General features: G+C 42.5%; 1 protein-coding gene across 4 annotated transcripts in view; it reads right to left on the bottom strand.

Annotated features, from left to right (window-relative positions):
* PPP1R12A (protein phosphatase 1 regulatory subunit 12A) overlaps positions 1-11,174 on the bottom strand; it is a 232,753-nt gene extending 221,579 nt beyond the window's left edge. For 3 of the 4 annotated variants that reach the window (XM_050934674.1, XM_050934656.1, XM_050934665.1), the window contains exon 1: positions 10,814-11,174. In XM_050934674.1, the coding sequence (XP_050790631.1) occupies positions 10,814-11,050 (237 nt within the window). In that variant the 5' untranslated portion in view covers positions 11,051-11,174. Of the gene's footprint in view, positions 1-10,287; positions 10,597-10,813 lie in introns of those variants that run through there. The other variant, XM_050934680.1, reaches the window with a different exon arrangement.
* Between the last annotated feature and the right edge of the window lie 526 nt (positions 11,175-11,700).

Below are 11,700 nucleotides of genomic sequence, written 5' to 3' on the forward strand. Positions count from 1 at the left end.
TCATAGAATTTACACAAAATAATTCCTAGAACTGATCTTTTAGAAAACAGCCAATCTTGATTTAAAAGTATCTAAAGATAAAGAATCGACCATAATTAAATTATTAAATTGTTCCAATGGTAAATTACTCTTAAAAATGTGTGCCTTATTTCCAGTCTGAATTTACCTAGCTTGAACTTCCAGTCATTTGATCATGTTATAGCTTTGCCTACTACACTGAAGAGCCTCTTACCAAATATTTGTTCCAAGCAGCTCCTTATAGACTGATCAAAGTACTCCTTTAAACTTCTCTTTGTTCAGATAAATACTGGTAGATCCAAGGAACTCAAGCTATGAAGCACATTTTCCATTATTTTAATCATTCTTGTTGCTCTTCTCTGAACCATCCCTCTCCAGTTTATTGACATGCTTCTTCAATTGTGGACATCAGAACTGGACACAATCTGTCAACAACAGTGCCAAATACAGTGATAAAATAACCTCTCTATCTTACTCAAGACTCCACGGTTTATGCAGCCAAGGGTTACATTAACCCTTTGGCCACAGCACTGTGCTGGGAGCTCATGCCAAATCTTTTTCATAGTCACCACTTCTCAGGATTGTGTTCACCATCCTGGAACTATTGCTCCTAGACGTATATCCAGTTAGCCGTATTATGGATGGACATTTTTATTAAAAAAGTCATGTGCCAAATAAATTAGTCTGCTTGGATGCTGCATTCCTTCTCTCTACCTTTCATGTTTGTCCCTATGGTAAGCTTGGGTTTTTAAATGGTCTCCTCTTACAAATTTGGAATGCACTACCTAGAACATTCTACATTTACACACATAAGTATTAGTACTAAAATAATTTGTGGCCAGCCAATTTTGATTGAGAGTGACAAAATTTTGTCTGAAGACAAAATTTTGTCTGAAGACAAATAGAGCTGCACAGTTCTTATTAGCTATTAAAAGTCAAAAGCACTAACTAGCATTTTTGTGGAGAAAAGCCAGAGTCGCCCTAAGCAGGTGCAATGTCAAACTGGGCCTTTCTGTGATTATTTTGTCTGTAGTACCTCAGCCTATTTATTAAAATCCCTGTATTTATCAAAGATCAATTACATTTATTTTATGATTTAAATGCCCCCATTAGCCTTATATTCATAAAACACTCTAAGAAGGTGTATGACAGCAATGGAGAAACTGTTATGCCAACTGAACGCCACCACTTATATTTGAAAACATTTCTAAAACTCTGCATCAGTAAATTTGAAGTGGAAGACAAGATGAACTGTTTCATACAGTAGTTAGTGATGCCTCAAAATCTATTAACATACCACTTTGTAGGTGGTAGTTCGACAAAAACTTACTATACCTAATTTAAAACCTATGTTTAAAACTCCAGAGACCACTCATGACTAACCATTTTGTTTGTTGTAAATACATGATAATCTGTGCCTTACTGACATATCACAATGCACTTTTAACAGACCACTAGAAAGGTGACAGCTGAGGAATGCCTCCATTCCTATGCCAAGATTTCCATTGACTCATTTCAGGAATGCACACAGCAAGCCTGACAGCTTGGAATGTCTCCACCCATCTGATAGCATCTGAACATGCATTGCTTACAACTAGCCGTACAGACTTTCAGCTCTATACCAATTAGCCAGATCAACAAAGAAAACTAGTAAAAACAACACCTTTTACATGCAATATGAAATTTTGCACTACTCAATGCATGCCAAGTAGTGAATACTTAATTGTGACGCACGTAATGGCTAAAATCTTAGTTTTTAATCTCAGAAGGGAAATTTAACTGAAGAGACAATTAAGGGGCAAATGCGCGTTCTTATGTAATTCATCCTTTGAAGGATCTGGTCAGAACAATAAAATATAGTCAGGTAAATGTTACTGAATGTTGTGTTCTCTTTTGCAGTCCTCAAATCACTTATTAGTAAGCATAACCTATTAACTGGAATAGACAATATAAAGCTCACCAAAAAAAACCCAACCATTCCAAAGCTTACATTATATCCAGTTATGCCCGTAAGTGTGTACACAGAAGACATGGGCACAGATCCTCAGCTTAAGGATGATCTTTTGAAGTCATGGCTCCAACAGCAATCATCATCTGAGGATGTGCCACCGCCTGCCAAGAGCTCACAATACAATCTGAATTATTATACCATTTCAGTAAATAGAAGTGAAATAGTTACAAGTTATGTTCAAAAGCTACAGTGACACCTAGGCTTAGGCTACTCTACACCTAAAAATTAGGTGGACTTAGCTACACTGCTCAGGGGTATGAAAAATTTCACACCCTGTGCACCGTAATTAGATTGACCTAACTCTCATTGTAGGCACAGCTAGTGTGACAGAAGAATTCTTCCACCGACCTACCTGCTGCCTCAAGAGTATGGATTTACTAGAGCAGGGGTTCTGGACCCTTCAGGGGACTGCAAGGTTATTACATGGGGGGGAAGCTGCCAGCATCCACCCCAAGCCCTGCTTTGCCTCCAGCACTTATAATGGTGTTAAATATATTAAAAATTGTTTTTCATTTATAAGGAAGGGGGCACACTCAGAGGCTTGGCATGTAAAAGGGGTTACCAGTACAAAAGTGAACCACTGTACTAGAGTGATGGGGAAAAAAAACCTTCTGTCAGAGTAGCAAGTGTCTATACCTGCAGGTCTCAACCTATTTACCACTGTTGGCCGCATATGCAGGTCCCTAGAGTTATGTAAGCCGCATCCGCAGAATATATACCTGTATTGCTCTGAGGATGTCACATGAGCCACAGCCATGTGCTGATTAGACCATAAGTGGCCCATGGGCCGCAGGCTGAGAACCACTTTTAACTCCAGCACTGCAGCGGTAGCACAAGTAGCATAGTCATCTGCCTAGATCAGCAATTAACTTCCTCAATCTGAATATGTTCAGATGTAGTGGTTCCCAAACAACCTATTGTTATGAGTGCTTTATGTAACATTCCTTTTACTACACAATAGTAGATTACAAAAGAAAAATTAAAAATCAATCAAATGTACCATATGTTAGAACACACACGGCATTTAATCTATACGTTTCATTGTGCCAATGATGTCTGTAAACACATCAATGTACTGAATCAAGAATACTTAATTCCAGGGTAAAGTTTACAACTAGAAGACAGAGTCATTGAACAGCAACTTATTTTACAAAATAAAATTATATTGGCTGTAGTTATTGCCTATATTTTGAATTAGTTATGAAACTTATGAGGTGATCTGATAAAGCTATTATTCAAATGCTATATTACAGGTATTACAAATAAGTTTGAGATGTTTCTACTCATGTCATTACCAGTAGTTTTTAAGATGGGAGTTTCCCAACACTTTGTCTCAGCCTAAATGCTAGAATTCAGTTCAGTTATTATAGTGTCCTCTTCCAAATGCACAACTAAGCAGGGACAACGTCATGCCTTTACACACAAATTAAAAAAAAGAGGTTGGGTTCAAATGTGGTATATAGTTAATCCTCAGAACGCACAAGTCTGTTAAGCCAAGTTTGGAAAGGTATAATATTTACAATTATTGCACTCTACAAAAATTTGTATGCAGTCACATGCTTAGTAGAAAATACGGTTTTTCTTATACGTAGGCTAAGTACTATAGATGCCCTAAGTTATCATGTAGTATGAAGGGGCACATGATGTGCCCAATACTTCATATACTTTAATTTCTGTCCTCTCTAAAGAAGTAGTTGTGGTGGAGAAAGAGACAGACAAGCCTTTATTAATTCAATATTAAGGTTGCAAAATTAAGCACAGAAGTCAGGAAATTAAGACTTCTCTTAAAATAGTTATTAGCTTGGTCACACTGAAGTGTTATGCTATTCAATTCCCACTTCCTGGAAATGAACAGGTTTTACAGAATCTACGGCCAACAGAAGTGTTTGCACCCATTTCTTTGCATTATAATTAACTTTTTTTTTAAACAAACATGTTTCCCAGTCTGAAGTCAGACAGTGCAACATTAAGAACATAGAAGTGAAACTGATTTCCCCACTTCTGTTGCCAGACTGACACACACACAAAAGGAAAAAAGCAGAACAATGACCAATAAAGGATTTTTTAAAAATCCTCACCTCTGAGGATACAGGGTTATCAGAAACAAGAAGGATTTCCCCCCACATGCAATGAGATGGAAGGTGTCAGTTTCACAGTAAGCCAAGTACAAATTCTGATGTATGGATTTCAAGATTTTTGTGCTAATCTTTTATATCTAATGTAAAACTAATTGTTTCTGCAAATGGGGCAAGACTCTGTTCTCCAGTAAGACCAACACCACTGAAGTCGCAGCTCAGGGAGTGAGGGTTGGGTGCTAAGGTAGCTTTGAGCCATTTTTGCATCATCCTGATCCCAAATTGCTCTGCAGCTTCTATTTAATGTAGATGGCTATAGGGGCTTAGATTACAGCAATCTGCCCCTGGCTACCAGGCTGCCATGCTGTATGTTGTGTCCCCTTGCCTGTGGTACACTTCCTATCCCAGGACTTGCAAGCGGGTCCTCAGAAGACAGTATTCCAGCTATCTTCCTCTGTCTTTAAGCCAGTGGACTCCATCCACAGCTCAATCACTGGTTTTTAAGCACCCTTTTATACCACTCCAGCCCTTTAATCAGGTGTAAAGGCACTAGAGGGGGATATGGCTATTACCCAAAATATTTAATGGCAATCAGTACTAAAGTCCATGTCAGCGTGAGTGATCAAGCATACATTTTTGCCATAAATACGCAATTACTGCATCTCTTTGAAAGACAGGGGAGGCAGTTAACTTATTTCAAAGTAAACTCAAAGCAACTACCTCGGAGATTGGTAAATATTAAGATAATTAACAGCATACATGGCATGTAGTGCCATCTCCAAGCTTGCCCTTTGTCAACCAAAAACAGATCACTGTTGTCATAAACAGATAGCTAAGGGTTAATGTCTCTTTCACCTGAAGCACCTGACCAGAGGACCAATCAGGAAACCGGATTTTTTCAACTCTGGGTGGAGGGAATTGTGTGTCTGAGGTCTTTTGTCTGTCTGCCTGCTTTCTCTGAGCTTTGGAGAAGCAGTTTCTACTTTCTAGTCTTCTGTTTCTAAGTGTAAGGACAAAGAGATCAGATAGTAAGTTATATGGTTTCTTTTCTTTGGTATTTGCATGAATATAAGTGCTGGAGTGCTTTGATTTGTATTCTTTTTGAATAAGGCTGTTTATTCAATATTCTTTTAAGCAATTGACCCTGTGTTGTGTCACCTTAATACAGAGAGACCATTTGTATGTATTTTTCTTTCTTTTTTATATAAAGCTTTCTTTTAAGACCTGTTGGAGTTTTTCCTTACTTCAGGGAAATTGAGTCTGTACTCACCAGGGAATTGGTGGGAGGAAGAAATCAGGGGGGGAGATCTGTGTGTGTTGGATTTGCTAGCCTGATTTTGCATTCCCTCTGGGGAATAGGAAAGTACTTTTTGTTTCCAGGATTGGGAACAGAGAGGGGGAGTCACTCTGTTTGGATTCACAGAGCTTGTGTCTGTATCTCTCCAGGAGCACCTGGAGGGGGGAAGGGAAAAAGGATTATTTCCCTCTGTTTTGAGACTCAAGGGATTTGGGTCTTGGGGTCCCCAGGGAAGGTTTTTCAGGGGGACCAGAGTGCCCCAAAACACTCTAATTTTTTGGGTGGTGGCAGCAGGTACCAGGTCCAAGCTGGTAACTAAGCTTGGAGGTTTTCATGCTAACCCCCATATTTTGGACGCTAAGGTCCAAATCTGGGACTAAGGTTATGATAACTGTACAGTTCTATAATGAATTATCTGTGGTTATAGTGTTGTTGGCCGCTGCTGAGCCAGTGCTGAACAATATCAAGACAACAGCAATAAGATATTCTTAAAATCAGTTCCCCCACGCTCCACATGAAAACTATGTTTTAGCTACAAAGTGAGTGAGGTAACACTTTTATTGGACCAACTTCTGTTGGTGAGAGAGACAAGCATTCGAGCTACACAGAACTCTTCTTCAGACTAAACAGCAGATTTTGTTAGGAAGAAGAGTTTAAGAGATAATAAGGCAATGAAATCAGTCTGTACCATAATATCAAGTGTTCAGTTCAAATGGCTAATGTTATATTTCCACATCAGCTTGATCACCAGTTATGCAGCAAAATGGTGTCAATACTTCCCCATAGCTCACAGGTGTAGAAAGACAAATGACTGTTCACAAGGCACGCCAATATCTTAGGGATGAGCCTATAGATTAAAAACCTACCACTAATGAGAACTACAAAACTAAAGTCTTTGCTTCAAGATGTGACTATACATACTATGCAATTTAGAGCTCTGGTCAACAAGTTTTAAAATAATTTGGCAGTCTCCTTTTACAATCAATCATTCCATAAAACCCTGTGCACATGAAGACACTTTTATACCCAATATAAACAAAAACCATGTTTGCATGTGGCTTGTGTCAGTAAGTCTGTTCTCAGAGTTGGCCTGTATTAAGAATTTCTAATTTTACTTTTCTTTTTTTTTTTTTTTGGTAAGTGACAATGTGGATGCTCTAACAGACCAGCCACACACAGGCAATTTCTCTCTCCCCTCAACCCCTCCCCCCCAAAAATTAAATGCTAGTAAGTAGAACATGACATCACATCTAACCTCCTGATTCTATTCTTCTCTTAAGTCCCTGCTGAATTACCTGGAAGGACACATCACAAGAAAAGAGTTTCAAAGACTCCCTACAATCCCTGTGTTACATCTATGCACATAACTGTTATGCAGAAAAAATGCATTATTCAGAGCCTCTGCTTTTTACAACTTCCACTGAGTTAATGGAACATTTGGATTAGGAAGCCTCAACCCAAAAAACATGGAACCCAACTATGCACAACCCTGTCAAAGGCACAAAATAAGAATCAAATTCGAAGACGTTAAAATCAGAAGGGACCATTATGATAATCTATTCTAACCTAGACTACAAAAATAAGTATTTTTCTTCACTGAATTGCAAATAGCAAGCTTAAATACTACTTGGAATATAGGTGGTAAATGTGACAAAACGTAGTTTAAGATGTTGCATCCCTTTAAAAAAAGAAGTGCACTTAACATGCACCATGCCTACTTCTGCACAGCAAAATATAAAATGAAATTAACAATTAGTGTCAAATCACTGTAGAACTAAAATGTGTAGGCAGTATGGGGGAGAGAGGCACTTATACTTTCCATCTCAGAAATAAGTGTCTGCAGTACACATTGGCCTTGAGAATGCATACTGAATAAGAAGCACACTAAGAATTTGTTTGGTTATACAGGAAGAGGGACAAAAACTCCACTAAATTCACCCTACAAATTTTATTACTCCACTCAAATAGCTTTTGAGCCTTAATATTGGAACAGATTGGCTATTGAATGGCCCAGTGGTTTGGCTGGTAGCACAACTTGTTGCCACAATGGAAACCGAGGGTACATCTACACTGAAGCTGGAGGAATAATTTCCATTTTGGGTAGACACGTATGCATTAACGTTGATCCAGCTAGTATGCTATAAAAAGCAGGTTAGCCACTGTGGCAGCAGCAATCTACCTGCCTAAGTACTTACCTAGAGACTCCAACTGGATTGTTCTCAGTCAGCTAGCTTGCGCTGTACAGCTACATTGTTATTTTTAGCTCACTAGTTTAATAAAAGTTAGCGCGCATCCATCCTCCTGAGCTGGAAATTACACTTCCAGCTGCAGTGAAACTCAGGGGTGGCTCTATGTATTTTGCTGCCCCAAGCACGGCAGTCAGGCAGCTTTTGGTAGCATGCCTGCGGGAGGTTCACCGGTCTTGTGTCTTTGGCATACCCGCCGCCGAACTGCCACCGTAGCCGCGGGACCAGCGCACCTCTCGCAGGCAGGCCGCGGAAGGCAGCCTGACTGCCGCCCTCACAGCGACCGACAGGCCACCACCCTTGGTGAAACTGAACCTACCCCATGTGTTCAGGGGTAAACGTGTTGAGGAACTGCCACCAACCACCAGGGCTTCAAAGGAAAGTGCTGCTTACCCCTTTTTCCTTATACTGCCTTGTAGTTACATGAAAATATTACAAAAACGTAGTTTATGCTCCTGCTCTAGTGCACTAAAACCTAACTCAAGGTGGGCCGCTCAAGACAGGAGAATGCAGCTGATGTGGAAAAAATAGATGAGAACAGGGGGAAGAAAGAGGTCCAAAAATGGGGATAAATCACTTCATTTTAGATATCATGACGGTATTCTTGTTTCACATGGATGAGCAGGTCTAAATTGATTGACATAGTGCTTAAAAATTATGGTAACCATGGAAAATCTTGTGTAGAAATAGGGCTTTCAACATTACCAACACTGGTGAAGTCACAGTGGCATTAGCAAAGTGCTAAACTTTTGAGAAGTTTCCCTAAGGTATACACGGCCTTACTTCATACCACAGCAACTCTCATTTAGTGTAGACCCATCTATTGTAAATATGGTGTCCAGCATTTTCTATTTTGTCTCAAATGCATGAACACCACAGAAGTTTGGCTACACTAAAGACTGTGTGTCAATTAAAGGGATACTGCAACCAATACATTCCGTGAAGGGGTTGGGAGATTATACAATCATTTACTAATCATTTTAAGAAAACTATCAATTCATAGTTAAATTTCTCAATTTGCTTTTCAACTAGATGTTTGTTGACAGAAGCCTCTCAAAGTCATTTTTAGTTATACCATATAGCAGTGACACAAGAGTAACAACAGAAGTTTAAAGTAAAAAAAGAAAAATCTGCACCTGTCTTGATCTCCCACTATCTGCAGTTAGCTTGCAAATTAAGGAGGGGCAAAAGTCTGACAGTGGGGAAACAAGGATGACAATAATAAGTGCTAAAAATGTTGCACTACAGTATCAAAGTTGTCAAGGAGACTCCTCTTCACCTGCTTTTTAAAAAGTCTTCTCAAAAAAGCCCAAAACTAGAAACCTTAGTCTTAATTTGTTGTTCTGCCAATAATTATAAAAAAACAACACTTCATCCTTTTGTTCCCACTATTAAAAGTTCTATACATTCTGGATCTGAAAGAACCTGTTTACATATTAACATCTAACCAAATAAGATATGACTTCTGACTAGTAAGACATTTCTTCAGCGTACAAGTATCCAGATTGATTAAACGAAGCTACAGTATACTAGTTTGCCAAACAACACAACCTACACTGAAATTAAGGAGTTTGCCAGAATGTTATTAACACACAAAATTGCTGATTACCCCATAAATTGTCATGTTCACTCTTTGTTATTTTTTTGCCAGCAGGAAGCATACCAATTTCTATCAAGGCTAATAATTCAGTGAAAGGGCAGGTGACAACTTTTGTACAGGAAACAGTGAAGCTGTTATATATCTTACATTACATTAAGAGTTAAAAGCATAAAATCCAGTTCGATCCATTTATTGTTAGTTATTACAATAAATAATGGGGCATTCCTCATACTTATTTCAGTATCAAGAGGTTTACTGCACACTAAAGTCATCAGTTTGCCTTTAGAAAGAGAATATTGTCACTACGCTGCTCTGAATTCCCTCACTGCGCTATTTTGGAAAGATTTTTACCTGATCAAACTAGAGCTCATAATTACTAAGTCTTTCTGGAACTACTGAGGTACAATTATCAAAACAAAAAATTCATCTGTCAAAGAGATTATTCTTGCTTTTCTGAATTTAGTTCAGTGTATGTGATATGCTGCTATGGTTTTTGGTCTGTTGCAGAAACGAAAACTATTCAGTCAAACCCACATTATCTCTGGATTGCCACTGCCTTTCCTTATTTGGCTAACATTTTCAGATTCCAATCAGATTGCTATAAAACTTTAACATGCACAAAGCATCCATTTTGAGAAAACTTCAGGGCCACTTTCCTTGCCGTTCCATTCCCCCAACCCTAAACGAAAGTTAGATCTTAGTTCAAAAACTATGAACAAGGCAATCCCTTCTTACAGCCTCTCACCGCAGGAAAAATACACTGTAAAAACACTGCTAACCTAAGAGTAGGGCTTTCACACTGCGGCAAAAACCATCAATAAAGAAAGAAGCCTGTCTCCTATTGACACACGTTTCTATATTAAGAACAAAACACTTGTTCCCCCTAGAAACCAGAGAAAAATAAATGATTCGCTTTCACAAAAAGCAGATTTAATCCCCTAAAGTGCAAAGAAATTGGAGGTGTCGGTGCTGCAGGAAATCGCTCCCGATATTAACAGCAAAAGTGGGAGTGACCCCGTTTCTCATCCCACCATCCCTACCTGCCAACACCACCCCCTTTCCGGGATCTGCCCTTCACCTCCCCCAACTCCGGGGAGCCATCTCTCCTTCCTGGACACACAGCAGGCAGGGCCCCGGCGGACCCCGCTTTCTCAGGGACACCCTCAATGCCAGCCACAACCAGGGGGTCCCACCGACACCGTCCCGGAGGAAGGAAGGCATAGAGGACCCCGGAACACCCCAGCCAGGGGAGGAAAGGGCTTAGCCTCCGCCCCAGCCAGTGGAATAGAGCCGATCCCAGAGATTTGGGAAAACGAGGAAGAGCAGCCTCCGTAGGGCCGATCCATCTGCCCGGGGCGACACTCCCGGGACAGACCCCGCTCCGGAGAGCTGGAGCCAGACTTGGCAGCACCTCCCCACGCCCACAGCCAGGCCCCGATCACCGAGCCCGCCAGAGCCCCTCCCGCCCCCATCCCCAGCAGGGCCAGCCAGAGACCCTCCCGCCCCCGCGCGGCCAGGCCCAGCCCCGGTGCCCCGCGCTCAGGCCGAGCTAGGCCCCGCACGGACCTGGTGCAGTGCGGTGAGCCCGTCCACATTGGCGTAGTTGATGTCGGCGCCCCGCTCCAGCAGCCGCAGCACCTCGTCCGTGTCCCCGCTGGAGCAGGCGGCTAGGAAGACGGCGCCGTCATCGAACTTCACTTTGGTCTTTTTGCGCTTGACCACGGGCGGCTCCAGGTCCGTCTCGGAGCCGAGCCAGCGCTTCAGCTGCTCGTTCCGCTTCTGTTTGGCGTCCGCCATCTTCATGCCCCGCTCCTGCCTGGCCCTAGCGCTCCGAACTGAGGATGGTCTCTATCCACCACTATCCCATAGAGCACCGCGGCCGACCCGGCCACCGCCACCGCGCCGCACTCGCTCACCCGCCTACAGGGAAAGAGCCGGAGAAGGGGCGCGGAGGCCGGCGATTTTAACATAATCTCGCGAGATTCCTGAGGAAAGGGAGACATCAGAGGGCGGGGCTGCGAAAGACTGGAGCGTGAGATCAGACCGGAGCAGAAGGAGTGGGCGGGGACATGGGCGCGGCGCTGAGCGGGCGGGGGGGAGCTGGAGGAGGCTGGGCAGGGATGGAGCGGCAGCCGGAGAGTGGGGAGCATCGGAGGGGCACAAGGACCCAGAGGGGGAGCGCGCCTAAGCGGCAGGCTGCTGGGCGGGGTGGCCGCAGAGCAGGGGCCCGTTGAGTCGCGCGCGGGGTGAGGTGAGCAGTTCAGCGGGAAGGTCACGCCGGAGCAGGGAGGGGGCGGGCGCGCAGGGCCCCGCCCTTCCTCAGTCGATATCCCCCGTCTGCTCGCTGCGCCTGGCCCGGCGGCTGAGAGAGGCCGCCTGGGGTGCGCCTGCGGAAACGGGAGTCGTGACAACGAGGAGTAGCGGCTGTCATCGGTCCGTCCCTGGGGCCGCAT

Source organism: Gopherus flavomarginatus, chromosome 1, assembly GCF_025201925.1.
Source record: "Gopherus flavomarginatus isolate rGopFla2 chromosome 1, rGopFla2.mat.asm, whole genome shotgun sequence".
In the NCBI taxonomy this organism is placed as follows: Eukaryota; Metazoa; Chordata; order Testudines; family Testudinidae; genus Gopherus; species Gopherus flavomarginatus.